Source organism: Grammomys surdaster, unplaced genomic scaffold (genome assembly GCF_004785775.1).
Source record: "Grammomys surdaster isolate TR1022 unplaced genomic scaffold, NIH_TR_1.0 125953, whole genome shotgun sequence".
NCBI lineage: Eukaryota > Metazoa > Chordata > Mammalia > Rodentia > Muridae > Grammomys > Grammomys surdaster.
In genome coordinates this window covers 5,099,766-5,114,525 of record NW_021620773.1, presented here as the reverse complement: position 1 = coordinate 5,114,525, position 14,760 = coordinate 5,099,766, and the positions used below count along the sequence as shown (strand labels likewise).

General features: G+C 50.0%; 1 protein-coding gene across 1 annotated transcript; it reads left to right on the top strand.

The window, feature by feature from the left end:
• Window positions 1-336: 336 nt before the first annotated feature.
• Window positions 337-13,540, top strand: Gtse1 (G2 and S-phase expressed 1; the record flags this gene model as incomplete). Its single annotated transcript, XM_028753709.1, has 10 exons — window positions 337-394; window positions 502-1,129; window positions 2,782-2,937; window positions 4,920-5,046; window positions 6,164-6,538; window positions 8,776-8,848; window positions 10,948-11,184; window positions 11,997-12,204; window positions 12,541-12,753; window positions 13,150-13,540. Coding segments are annotated over 10 exons (2,159 nt in total), but the record flags the coding sequence as incomplete, so codon positions are not given.
• Window positions 13,541-14,760: the final 1,220 nt, after the last annotated feature.

Here is a 14,760-nt window from a genome sequence, read left to right as displayed (position 1 = left end):
TTTAATTCCAGGTGAGCTTAAGTAGTTGGTCTTTAGAAAATATCCTGTGCCTGAAGGTGACTTAGCCCTCTCAGAAACCTTAGATTCTATCACAGAAGCAAAGCTCTGTGCTTTGACGGTGAATCGGCGCAGTAAGGCTCTGTGCTTTGACGGTGAATCGGCCTGCTCAGAATGGAATTTGAGGACTTGAGTTACGCATGAAAATTGATTGAATTTAGGCAATAATCTATTATTTTACCGAGAGTGGGATTTCATAGCAGTTGTGAAACCGGTGCTTTCCTGTTTTATGCTACCCTAAAATAATAGTGGACTTTTTCTCCCCCATCCCCACCCCAGACTTTATTCTTTTGGAAGATGAAAAATTTGACTTCGATCTTTCCTTGTCTTCTTCAAGGTAAACGTGAGTTTTCTTCCCTTCCCGTGGCATAGACACATGCATTAAAGCCCCTCACCTGGATGCCAGTGTGACTCATCCCTGATAATCTTTTTCTTTAAACGCAGCGCAAATGAAGATGACGAAGTATTTTTTGGGCCTGTTGGACATAAGGAAAGATGCATTGCTGCCTGTTTGGACTTAAACCGCCAGGCTCCTGAGCAGCCTCTTGTCCCAGGCTCTGGCAGCCCTTGCACCTGGAGCCCTCTCACGGGGGAGAAGTTTGTAGAGGTGTACAAAGAAGCCCACTTACTGGCCTTACAGATAGAAAGTCACAGCCGAAGAGAGGTGGCCCAGGCTTCCAAGCCCAAACATCCTGTCAACCAGGGCAAGGAAACTTTTGTGCAGGACTCACAGTTAAAAATAAGCCTCTTTGAGAAAGAACAGGAGAGAGACAAAAGTCCCGTGTCACTTAAAAGAGAGACATTCTGCCTGCCGTCCTCGAGAGCGCAACCTCTCTTGGGGGAGCCCCAGCTCCTGGCTTCTCCAGGCCTGCTCAGCTCCCCTGCCCCAGCAGGTCCTGTTCAGACCCAGAGCAACCAGGGTCTGCCCTGTTCCTCTCAGCCATTGCCAAGAGAATCAAGTACCTCCCAGCCTCCAAGTCAGCCTGGACCTCAGAGGAGGATCACCAGCAAGCTACAGCCACCTCGAGCTTTACCTGTGAGAGGAAGAACTTTTCACCTGGCTACAGAGAAGGTAAACCCGCACATAGCACAGCTGCTATGGTGCAGCCTCCTTGTCTTACCTCAGCCCATGCCAGGGGAGCCTTGTGGGAGGGACAGCACTCTAAGGACTGGAAACCTCAGAAGTAGAACCAGGATCTGGACAGTGAAGGCAACAGTGATGGGGAGCACCGCCCCCCAAGTTGGGCTCTGCATGTTCTCTATGGCTGGGACTTTATACTTCTTTCTGCCCAGGCATTACGTGAATGCCAGGGAAGTGGTAGTCGACCAGTTTGTGGGAAACTCAGGGCTCTGGAGGCTTCGTTGGGGGTAGGCAGAGAGCTGGATGTCAGAGACAGCTTGCTTCCAGGTTTGCCTGCTTTTTTCTTGCTGAGGAGAGGGGGCTCCTGAGAAGATACACAGAGTTAAGGTGCGTGCCGGGGTGTAGGGTGAAGCTGTCCTGCAGCAGCTTCATTTGTGCCAAGGGTTGCAGTTAAAGGGACGGCTCTGTGAGGGTGTGGGAGGGTGGAACCCTGCACATCTGTGAGCCTGACCACAGCTGACACCAGGATGCCCTGGGTGGGATTGCTAGTAGCATGTGGACATGGAACAGAATTTGTGTGTGATCCATGCATGGCCTATGAGGCAGGGCTAGGGTCACATCACAGGCAGGGTACCAGGCAGGATTGTAGTGTCATCAGTCAGCCTCACACAGGGTTTCCACGGCAGCAGCATTCAGAATTGCCAACAAATTGAGCCACCCAGATACCCTTTAACAATAAACAGATAGATAAAACAGGGACACATCAAGTAATGGGATAGTAAAAGAATTCCAACATCACTGAGTATGTCTTTGAGGAGGTGAGCTTCGTGTCACAGGAAGTGCTACAAGGGAAGCATTGGGGTTGTATTCACCCCGAAGCTACTGCTTGTACCTTCCTGACATCCTTGCTACGTGTGTGCATATGGCACAGTTCCCTCATGCCCTTGTCTCTGAATATGTCAGGGGTTGGCTCTGTGACTTGCAGGCCAGAGAGTATAGGGTTTTTTGTTTGTTCGTTTGTTTTGTTGGGGGTGGAGGAGTTGTGTTTTGAAAAGTAACAGGCTTTCTCTGTGTGGGCCTAACTCATTCTGTAGACCAAGCAGGCCTCAAGCTTGGAGAGCCACCTGCCTCTGCATCTCAAGTGGTGGAATTAAAGGTGTGCACCAGCACTGCCCAGCAGGGATGTGGCTCTCAGCACTCAGAGGAGAAGCCTCACTGCACTGAGCCAGTGCTGTGGTAGGGTTCCCATGCAGTAAGCACGCCTTTCCCTACAGCATGTAGAACGCATGGCTGAGCCAGCTCCTTACTGAGGCTCTTGTTTGTTTGTTTGTTTGTTTGTTTGTTTGTTTTTAAGACATGGTTTTACTATGTAACTGGCTGCTATGGAACCACTATGTAGACCAGGCTGGCCTCGTTGAACTCACAGAAATCTGCCTGCCTTAGCCTCCAAGTGCTGGAGTTAAAGGCATATACCATATGTCTGGTCCCCTTACTGGCACTCTTAAGTGAGGGCCTGAGAGAGGAGAAGCCTTGGTGATCCTTCTGCAGGCTGCCTGCCAGTCTGACACTGCTTCAGTGAGGAGGGTGCCAGCTCTGGGCTTGTCAGACCAGGTAGTCTTCACCTGTCAAATCAACATTTTCAGCCCAAAAAGGAGGTGCCAGCCAGCCTTCAGAGGGCGAAACTCCTGAATGAGAAGGGATCGCAGAGTGATGTGCCCCTGGACAAGCCCAGCACGGCTCCTGAAGCTGCCAGTAGAGAAGGCCGCCCAGGCAAGCGGTCACTCCCCATTCCTGGCAAGGTGAGTTGGCTGGGGCTACAGGCCTGCCCCTTGTTCTATGGGGACGTGGTGCCAGTTTTATATCTTGATTACAATGAGGTTGTCAAGGAGGTTGTTTATTTAATAAGTGGATGGACATAAGTTAGACCCTAGGACTCACATTTAAGAAGCCTTGTGTGGTGGGGTGCCCATGTAATCTCAGCACTGGGGTGGCAGAAGACACTTGGATCCCTGGGGTAGCTTGCTGGTTAGCCAGCTTAGCCAAGTCACTGAGTGCCAGGCCAGCCACAGACCCTGTCTTTAAAACTAAATAAGAGTGGACAGTTATCTGCGCTTGTCCTCTAGTCCTCATGTGCATGCACACATGTGTATGCATGCACACGCACAGCAATTAAGGAACATTGGAAACAGCCCACAAGAGGCAACTAGGTTGCAGAGAAGATAGGCCTGGCCGTGTGCACTGAACTGGCCCTGTCACTTGGGCTGTTGATAAGAGCCTAGTAGCACTTGGTTCCCAGCAACTGATTCTCACTGATCCCTTGGCCTCTGTGGAAGATGTGAGGTCCTGAGTTTTGTGTTCTGAGCTCACAGACAGAGACCATCACCTTTCTAGTACTCTGAACTACCGATTAGAAAGCATTTATTAGGGCTGGAGAGATGGCTCAGCAGTTAAGAGCACTGACTGCTTTTCCAGAGGTCCTGAGTTCAAGTCCCAGCAACCACATGGCTCACAACCATCTTTAATGGGATCTGATGCCCTCTTCTGGTGTGTCTGAAGAGAACAATGGTGAATACATAAAATAAATAAATAAATAAATCTTTTAAAAAAAAAAAGAAAAAAGAAAGCATTTATTAAAGTTGCCAAAAGCTGGGCCTGCAGTAGCTGATTTGAGGTCTAGGTTGGAACCCCACAGTCTTAATTGCTGCTAGTTCTTCTGCATGTTCCTCTGGCAGAGGTTTGGACATTACATTCTAGATGCAGTCAGGCCTCCAGATTGAAGCTATTTAAAAAGAGAAGTTGTCGGGGGCTGGTGAGATGGCTCAGTGGTTAAGAGCACTGACTGTACTTCCAGAGGTCACGAGTTCAAATCCCAGCAACCACATGGTGGCTAACAACCATCTGCAATGATATCTGATGCCCTCTTGTGGGGTGTCTGAAGACAGCTACAGTGTACTTACATATAATAAATAAATAAAAATTTAAAAAAAAAAAAAAAAAAGAGAAGTTGTCTCTGTCCTGAACCTGTATCACTTTTCCTTGTCAGTGTGCCTGACTGAGCATGATGGCTTGCACAGTCTTAACATTGCATTAAAGTCAGAATCACCTAGAGGGTGTTTGGCTTTTTTTTTTTTTTTTTGCTTGTTTATTTATTCATTTATTTGGTTTTTCCAGACAGGGTGACTTTATGTAGCCTTGGCTGTCTTGGAACTATGTAGACCAGACAGGCCTTGAACGGAGCTCTACCTGCCTCCAGGCCTCCCAAGTGCTGGAATTAAAGGCATGCGCCACCACCACCTGGCATCTAGAGGTAATTGGACCATGGTGGATGTGTGTAGGTTCCGTGCATTTATCACACTATTGCATTTAGGGGATCCATTTGGTTTTGTATCCACAGGATCCCACAGAAACTGAAGGATGACTATTACTTTTTACTATAAAGATGATAATTGTTGAAGATTATCTTTTAAAGATTTTTAAATTTTATTTTATGTGCAAGAATGCTTGTCTGGATGTCTATATACCATGTATGTTCCTGGTACCCAAAGAGGTCAGGAGCAAGTGTAGACTCTCTGAAGCTGGAGTTATAGATGGTTGTATGCCGTCATGTGTGTGCTAAGAATTGAATCCAGGTCCTCTGCAAGTGGAGCAATAACAAGTGCTATTACCTCCTGAGCCATCTCTCTAATTCCACATAAGATTATCTTAAAATCCTACTTTTGCAGAATTAAGTATGAGTATGTATGTATCAAAATTCTGGCTAATTTTTCAACTTTTCTCTCAGTTGGGGCCGAAGAAGACTCTGTTAAAGCCACCTGGCTACACTGGCAATCTCACAAGGAAGTCGTCTACCTCAGGGTCTGCTTCAGGCCTCGGGTCTGGTGTATGTGGGTCTTCAGTAGCAGGCAAAGGTGAGCTGTTCCAGCAGCCAGGCGAGCCCTGACCACCATATGTTTTGTCTCTACAGGATGCTGTAGAGTTACAGCTCAGGGCTGAGGGCTAGGCAGGAAAAGACTCGTTGTCCTTCTGCCCTGAGTATCTACTTCCCTCCAGTAAGGAGAGGTGATCTCAGCTGGAGGCATACAAACTCATGAAGTGACAAGAAAGCATGGTTGTTCACACTAGCCATGCATCTGTGAGAAGTCAGTGCCTAAGACCAGTGAGCCCAGCCTGGGTCATTTGGGGCATGTGCCCTGTGTTCAGCTTGCCTCAACAAGGCTGCCATCTAGTGATGGAGTGCCGTAGGGACCAGAGATGCATCTTAGGTTTGCCTTGGATTCTAGTTATGTCCGTTGGCACATGGTGAGAGGGCTTTTCACAAGATATCAGAAGTCTGAGCTCTAGAATCAGCCTGATCTGGAGTCCTGACTGCTGCTCGGGGTTTAACAGCCATCTGTGCTCTTACCTTTCTCTTACCTTTAAGTCAAGTGATCCTGTTGACCTGGGGGAAAGTTCCCGAGTCTAGACGTGCTCAAAGGCCCTTCTGTGGCCCGGGAGTACATGATCAGGAGAACGCATGGCTGCCACTGCCCAGGAGTTGTGAGCTGGGTCTTTCTCCACTGACTCAGGACACTGGCACCATGTGTTGTTTATGGTAGAGCCATAGGGTCAGATGAGATTGTGGAGCAGGACCTAGTAGGTCTAACATACTGCATAGGTATGGCTACAGCATTATTCCCTAAAATTTCCCTTTGAGTCTTCACTGTGCACTCAAACAGTAGGTCCATTGCTAGTTGACTGGACTGTCCACTTTCTTTTGCTCATCAAGGAAGTGAAGAAAGAAGAGTTTAACCTTGTGAATGCACACACACTGCTGAGAGGTGGCCGGTACTCAGCTCAGGTTCCGGCATCCCGCCGGTCCTGACTGTCATTACCTAAAGGGTGTCCAGTGTGTCTGGTGTTAGGTAGACAGTCTAGAGGGGTGTGTGTGTGTGTGTGTGTGTGTGTGTGTGTGTGTATGTATGTATGTATGTTTAAAGTGTTTAGAAACTGACTTGAGTAACCAGCCTTGATTATTGACTTTTGCAGCAAAGTCCAGTGAACTTTCAAGTATTCCTGCTAGCAGCTCCCAGCGTCGGTCAGGCACCAGCAAGTTGGGCAGAATAGGACCCGCCACGTCACACCAGGCTTTGCCAGCAGCCCCTGCCAGAGCATTTTGCAGACAAGCCAAAAGGGCTGACACTGCCCAGACGGTGGCTGAGCAGCCCAAGGTCCCCACCCCGAGTCCTCTTACCCAACAACCCCAGACTCCAGAGCAAAGAGGACCAAGGCTGGACTCCGACACTGAGACATCTCAGTTGAATAAAACTGTCAGCATTAAACGACCGGACTCCTATCTGAGCTGCAAGACAGAGGCCGTGTCTACCACAGCAAACCCATTTAAAGTGCCCCAGTGTTCTGTTGGTAAGTACAGCTATACTGTGGGCTTTACGTTTTTGGGGAGGTTACTGGTGTGGCTGGTGCTGTTTGGCTTCTTTAGCTCTGACACTCTGTCCAGGGTCCGTTCCTCTGGATGAGCCCTTGCCCCTGGCCTGCGTGTCTTTCTCACTGTTGTCCTCAGTGTGGTCGTTATGTCTGCAACTGTGGCTTTTGTCACACATAGGTGGTTAGAGCTTTGTTGTTGGTGATGTTGGTGATTCTGCTTCTGTGATTCTGTTTTTAACCACCTGAGTCACGTTTTCCTTAAGGGGCTGAACTTGGCAGCCAATGAATGTAGTCCAGCCTGCTCCACTCCTGCAGCCTGCCACAGATGGGTCTAGAATGGGTGCTGTTTAGTCTGTCGCAGGCGTGGGGTTTTGCACAGAGGCTGCTAGGTGTCCTATTAGTTTGCTCCGTCCACTCAGGCTGGGTGTGATGTGCTGTTCCTCAGTGCTTGTTCGCCACTTGTTGCTTGTCCTGACCCTGAGGCATCTTGCCTGACACTGTGCTGCCGCTGTGCAGCTGCCCTTTCAGGAGATGTCACAGAGTTTTCTAGAGTTTTTCCTCTCTGTGTGGCTTCTCTCCAGCTCTCTGGGGAAGAGGTCAGACAGTATTCTAGTTTGCTTTCTGTCACCGTGATAAACACCAGGACCAAGGCACCTTGAGGAGTTTGTTTGGCTTACACTTCCACATCGTGGTTCATCACTGAGGGAAGTCAGGGCAGGAACTCAAGCAAAGACCACGGAGGAATGCCCAAGGATGGTACCACTCACGGTGGGCTGGGCCCTTACCTACATAAATTAGCAATGGAGAAAATGCCAGTCTGATGGAGGCTATTCCTCAGGTGAGGTTCCCTTACCCATGTGTCAAGCTGACAACTAGGTTAGCAGTCACAGATGGAGTGGAACAATGCTTGGCTGAGATCAGAAGCCCAGTGAAGAGGCAGCCATTAGATACCCAAAGAGAACATTCAGGCAGAGGTGATGGTGCTGTAAAGGTCCTGTGGTGGACATGCTCTTGACTTTAGTTCCTGGAGGAACGGGAAGACAGTGGCAGGAGTGCAGGTGGAATAGATGCTACTGCAAGACGCACAGCCTGGTGTTATTAAAAAAAAAAAAATGGATGTTGATTTCCTTCCCATGTCAAAGTCTAAATAAGAGGACCTGGGGACACCATGGCCCTGCTGTGTGCATCTGCTGAGGCCAGCAGGACTGCCTAGGCTGGAGCTCGTCTTAGGGTTATTATTGCTGAGATGAAGCACTGTGACCAAAGCAAGTTGGGGAAGAAAGGGTATTTTTCACTCACAGTTCCAAATAACAGTTCATCAAAGGCAGTGAGGGCAGGATCCAAACAGGAACCTGGAGGCAGGAGCTGATACAGAGGTCGCGGAGGGTGCTGCTTTCTTCACTCCTCATGCCTTACTCAGCCCAGGAATGGCACCACCCATGATAGGCTGGGCCCTCCCTCATCAATCACTAATTAAGAAAATGTGTGGTCGGTGGTATTGTTTTGGAGCTTCACCTGGCCTTGAATGGCTTGCTAAGATGGGCCCCTTTCATGGCTGGGGCCACTTTGCCCAGGCCTTCTAAGACAGCAAGTTAATACATGGAGGTCCTGGCTCCCAAAGCTTTGGGGTCCCAGATTGACTCTCAGGATAATGGGAGGCAAATTTGTGTTTCATATGGAATCATGGAGTGGAGGGACAGTGTGTGACAGGCCATCTCGGTTATGCTGGGCTTTGCTTAGTGGCTGGTGAGCCCACACTGAATTCTGACTGTCAACTAGCAGCTGAGGCATCCACATGGAGATACTTGTCACCTATAGAATGTGTATGTGGTGTGCCTCAGAGCTAGGGATGCCACCTCTCAGAGACAGGAAGATACAGTAGGCTTTGCTGCTTGCTGGGGCTCTGTCCACTTGATTCCTATGGACATGGGGGCACAGGGAGCAGCCTGACAGGTAGAGGAGACTTGGGATGAGCCTGCCATGAAACTTAGGCCCTGGCCAGTTGGGGAAACAGTACAGAGTGTTCTCAGTACCAAACCTGGACCTGGCCTCAGTTGGCGTCTCAAGAGGGTTTCCTGTGTGTCTCACTGGCCTCTGTCTTTACTTGACTGGGATAGTTGGGAAAGTGGGGATGTCCAGAGGAGAGTGCCTGGATGGTGCTGCACGTGCCAGGCTTGCCATGGTCCTCTCTTCTGATTGGCCCTCCCTGTTCTTAGGCGAGTCACCTGATGGAGTTACCCCGAAGTTCTCACGGACACATCGGCTGCAGTCCAGGACACCAGCTAGCAGGTAGCCAACAGGAATTTGCCTCCTTTCTTACCTTTTGAGAGCTGCTGATGTGACTATAGGCTCCATGGACTGCCACCTGGGCTGCAGGTCAAGCTTCTGAGGTAGAGGCTGTGTGTTACACTTACTGTGTGCTGGATGCTGTGACTGAGCTGGGTGAACCCAGGCCAAATCACAGGATCCTCTTCAGTACTGCTTTAGATGCTGAGCCTAGACCACCCCCCAAAGTTTCTGATTCAGTGGGTGGGGGTGGGGGTTGGGGACAGGGGGCAGAGCCCAGCATCCACGTGTTTCAGAAGTTCCCTGGTCACTGGTTTGTGCACAGTTAGGGACCATGGGATGAAGCAGCTGCTCAGACTTGGGTTCCAGTCCTGCTCTGTGACCCAGTATGAGTCTAAATGCCCTGAATGGCCCAGCACAGCAGTTATAACAGTGAGAGCAAGTCCACACATGCGCAGATGCCTGGGGACCTACAGGGACTCCTGAAATGACAGCCTTGTCCCTGCTGCCCCTTTAGTTACATCCTTTACACCACTGGTTCTGACACAGTCCAACTGAGGGCATCAGCAGGGCTGGGGTTTTCAAGACTTTCCCTTAAAGCTGTAGCCATGCTGTGGTGCCTTCCTCCCATGCAGTGTAACAAAACCAACTCCAGTGCAAGATAGCACCTTCCCTCAGTGATGAACTATGATGTAGAAGTGTAAGCCAAATAAACTCCCCAAGGTGCCTTGGTCCTGGTGTTTATCACAGTGACAGAAAACAAACTAGAATACTATCTAACCCCCATGTCTCAGCTGCCTGGAAAGTGAAAAATAACTCCTGTCTTCTGGGTCCCATCAAGGGTCACATTTGTGGGCATGTTTGTCTTCACTGGAGCTTGTGGCAGAGCCAGCAGTGTCCACAGTAGAAGGTGGTCGGGCAGTGGGCCTGGCCCTTGGCAGCAGGTAGAAGCTTGATCTGAGAGCACCCCAGTGCCTGGATGTGCTCTGAGAGCACCCCAGTGCCTGGATGTGCTCTGAGTGAGTAAGCAGCCGTCGCTCAGCCCATGGTATTTATAAAGTTCGTTTCCAAACTCTGAAGGACACGGAGGTTGTCTTAGAGGGTGGTAAAGTTGGAAGGTGACTTCTAAGCCTGCCAGGACTCAGGGTTAGTGTGTGACCGAGAGTTGTTTCCCTGCACTGTCCCAGTACTCTGGGCTACTGTAACAAGCATGCCTATGCCTGGGTCTTTCTTTGTGGACTGACTAACCTCACACTCAGTCTTCCTGCCCCTTTCCTTGCTGTTATTATTGACTTGAGCCACAATGCTGGGCATCTGGAGATTCAAATTGGGGTATGACAGTTCTGGGGGCTGGGCATCCAGGATCAGGGCATCTATACATGGGAGTGTCTGATGTGGGTCCATTGCTTGGCTCACATCTTCACATGGAAGGACAAACACGGTGTCTGAGCCTTCTTTCTTTATAATGATGCTATGCCTATCGATTGGGGCTTTGACTTCTGACAGAATCACCTCCAGAGGCCCCATCTCCTATGTCATCATTTTGGGAATTAGGCTTTCAATATATGAATTTGGGAGATGCAAACATTTAGTCCAAAGCTGGTGATGACCCGACTCAGCCTCTGCCTTAAGAACAACAACAACATAACATTTGGGAGAGACGGTGGTTAAGGCACAGAACTGCCAGGGAGCACCCAGCTCCTGACTCTGTTCTCACCTTTGACTCAGGGATTTTAAACCTGGGTATGAGTAAACCAGTTGGGAAAACCACCATCATTTCTTAGCCAGAGTCTGATGGGTGCCTAGATGTCTTTGTAGAAAAAACTCTTCTGTCATAAGTATCTCTTTAAATCCCTTCTGACCCTTTAGTGGAGGGTACCATGAATATAGCCATGTTCAAGGATGTTCTAGATACCTATGAGACAGGATGGAGGCATCACTTGCTGAGCAACTAGAAATTCATCCAAGGTTACATGGGGACTGCAAGCACCTTGAGTCCTGCCCATGCTGGAACTCCTTCTCAAGAACAGAGCCCACCCAGGCTCCCTGGCTGCCCTTTCAACTTCAGTGGTCTGTATTCAAGACCTCCATGTCTTCACCAGGGTGGTCAGCAGCACTCCTGTGAGACGCTTATCAGGGCTCACTCCACAAGGCCTGCCCAGCAGTGTGAGGACCCCTCTGAGCACAAGACGGATGTCAGCATTGCCCACACCTGCCAGTCGGCGTCTCTCCGGCCTTCCATTAATGGCACCTCAGTCCATGCCCAGGGCTCTGGTGTCCCCACTGTGTGTGCCTGCCCGGCGACTCTCTTCTGAGCCCAGGAGAAGATCTACAGTCAGGTAAAAACAAGGGCTGAATGAGCTTGTCTTGAACGTTCCCCAGACCTGTGCTGGGAGGGAAAGGGGAGCCAGGAAGGCTCAGGCAGCAGACAGGAGAAATAGGAAAGAAGGCTTAGGAAGCACCAGGCTCAGCCTGCAAATAGGCAGGGGTGTGTGTGTGTGTGCGCGTGCGCGTGGGCATGAGCGTGTGTTTGGGGATGGAGGGTGGGGCTCTGTTTGTTGTGTCACATGTATGGTGTATGTGTGTTTTAAGTGTAATACAGAAAGAACTCAGGTTGTTCTGAAACCCATAAACCATGAAAAAGCTGGTATTCTGTTCTAATTGTGGATATTGTTGCAGCTCACAGTATCCACAGTTCATTCAGCTTTGAGTCAACGGGTGCTCAGGGGACATGCTAGGTGTCGAGAGGTCACTGCTAGTGTGAGACATGCTGCAGTGTGGAAGGCCATGCATGACTAGGGTTCCAACCTGGCCTCCTGAGGGAACAGTGGGGCAGGACACTTAGGCAGGCGGGCACTTGGCTCACCTAGGTCTGGAGGAGCTAGCCACACACAGCGTGTGTGCAGAGGTGTAGCCGATGCTGAGTGACCTGGCAACTGTAAAGAAAAGGGCAGACATGGACACAAGGTGAGGCTACATGACAGAACCGGAGAGGTGACAGTGGCCTTGGAAACCTTTAGTTCTCTTGCACAGAGATCAGTGACCGGCGAGGTCACTTGTGGCCAGCTGCTGCGTCAGAGGCTGCTTTCACACCGTAGCCAATGACTGGTGTAGAAGAGTGTATAAGTGTGCCTCCTCCTTTTCCCCCCAGAGTGGAGCTGACGCAGGAGAGCCCCAGCAATGGCAGTGGTGGACAGGGCCAGGGCCTGTCCTCAGATGAGAGCTCTTCCCCTCCATCCACCGTGCCTCAAGCACTTACCTTTTCTCCAGAGAAGATTGACTTTCCTCCTTCCCAAGCCTCCTCCACAGGAGCAGCTCAGGGTGAAGCAGAGCTTCGTGAAGACATGCACCCCAGTGAGGTACATGGATGCAGTTACACACCATCTGAGGTACATGGAGAGTCATGAACAGGGACTCACAGTTCCCTCTCTGCCTCACCCTGTGGCTGGGACCCATGTTTCCAGCAGGCTCAGAGAGGTGCTCAGGACTGTGGACTAAAGAAATGTTTAGCAAAGGAGGTGGTCAGGGGTTAGCGGACAGGAATGGGAGCAGGCTAAGCTCTGTATCAGCTGTGAATAGGGGTACAGGCCCACTCTAGCCTTTCCCTTGGACTCCAGGCTGTGAACCTGGACAAAGCCTGGCTTCCCAGGGTGGTTGCTTTGTACCGACTTTCCTTCTCTCTGTGCCCTGCTTAGGGTCTTCTAGACATCAAGCTGGACCAGCTCACCATCACTCCTGAAGCAGGAGGCAGAGACCTGGCTGACTGCCCTCTCATTGACTTCAGCAACACCCCTGAGTCAAACATGGCTTTGGGACCTAGCAGCCGGCCCCTGATTGACCTCATAATGAACACTCCAGACATGGGTAGAAATGATGTGGGGAAGCCTCCAAAGGCTGAGCTCGGCCAGGTGAGAAGCAGCAAGGGATTCATGCTGACTTCAGCCCAAAGCACTGTCAGGTCTGGGCACTGCATGGTGCCCTTGGGGCTCACAGGGTTTATCTCAGACTCATGCTTGACTTCTCCATGGTCACCCATTGCCGTGGTATCTTGCTGGACCTGGAGGAGCTCTCAGGTCAGCAGTCATCCCCAGCACCACTCCTGCCTGCCCACCGTGTCAGGAGGTCACAAAGTGTTGATGGGTTTGAGGTTTCTCTTCTAAGAGTCTTAGACATGATGACTGAGTCTCCTTGCCACACTGCTGCTGTCCCTGGACCCCAGGTGGGATTGGCACAGTCACTGTAGCTTCTTGTTGTATGCCGGCACAGACAGCTGTGTTCACCTTGATCTTTCCGTTCTCTTCCAGCTGATCGACCTGGGCTCCCCCCTGATCCATCTGAGCCCTGAGGCTGACAAAGAAAATGTGGAGTCACCACTTCTCAAGTTCTGAGCAGGACACGGCCCTTTGCTGTTTATTCTGTTTCCTTCTGTTATGGCCTTAGACCTGTAGAAGCAGATATTAGAAGGAATTGTATTTGATAGGGGGAAGCCCATTATACTGCTTATGTCTGAGTGGTGGGGTCCCCACTCTGGACCTCTGTGGCTGTCCTGATCCCTGCCTTTCACCAGGCTAAAACACAGCTCGCTAAAAAATTTGTTTTGATTCTTTTGTATGTAAAATAGCAGATGACTGTAAACTTAAATTTGTTTGAAATTTAAATATTCTAGATTTAAATTAAATTATAAAGTGTGTTAAAGCATGCTTGGTTTTTACACTTGATGTTTGGATGTGTAGAACTGTTTTCATCTCTCCAGACACTATGGAAGACGTTCATTGTCCAACCTTAGTTTTTTATATTGTAGGGAAATAAAATTGGTATAGATATCAGTCTCCAGCCCACTCCAGGTATACCAGTCTGTCATCTGGGCCCGCATAACCTGCATTGTTAATACAGCTAATTCTGATATGATAGGACCACAGCTCTCACAGATTGCTCTGGGCAGCTAGAGTGCAGAGTAAAGGGAATTGGGATATGAGGGAGGATCTGCTTCAATCTGAGAGTCCAGCTAAGCCTGCAGCTCTCCTGCCTAGGGCACTTCTGAGGGCACAACAACCAGGCGATGTGGGACACAGGGAAGGTCACTGAGAAGTTACTACCATGCTTGAAGCCTCATCTGTTAAAGACTAGCTTCCTGGAAGCCACTAACCTGTGGATGACAGCAGAAAGCACTGTGTGGACCCCACTTGTGTCCCTGCTTCAATCTGGAGGTACTCAGTCAGTTGAGACAGAGATCTGGATGGGTTTCTCATTCTCTGGTTAATGTGATGAATCCAGAACTGCCAGCTGGAGTATGGTCCTAGCGGCAGCAGGTGACAAAGTGAGGGGGTAGGGCAGAGACCTTACACCAGGTCTGCCGAGCTGCAGTGAACCCTGGAGGGATGGCAGCAGATTCTTCCCCAGGGGACAGTAAATCCTGGAATCCTGAGCATTAGCACTGTAAATAACCCTCACTTTCCCTGAACCATTCACTCCTTCCACATGGGAAAAAGAAAATGTGGGATTGAACTCATTAAGCAAGTTGGGCATGCAGTTAGGGCTAGGCTGGGCTGCATTTCCCGTAGGGTACAGTGGGGTACGGAGTTGCTGCATCCCTCCTTGGTGTGTTTGGTGGGGAGAGGACATTAATCTATGAATAACCAGACTACCTTGGTGATGTCCCCTCAGTGTCTGTGCTTAGCTCTGGCTCAGCCCATGCCTTGCCCTCATGCAACCAAACTCTGCTCTGTCTACTAGGGCATCTGATGTTTGGCATAATACACTGCAATTCGTCTGCTTTCCCCTCTGAAGATGCTCAAAGGCAGCTTCCCCCAACCTCTTCCTCTTCACAGCTCCTAAGCTGGCTGTTCAGAAGGGTCAGCTTTGTGACACTGGAGACTTGAGCTGAGGAGCTGACATGAAGTATACATGGCTGAAGC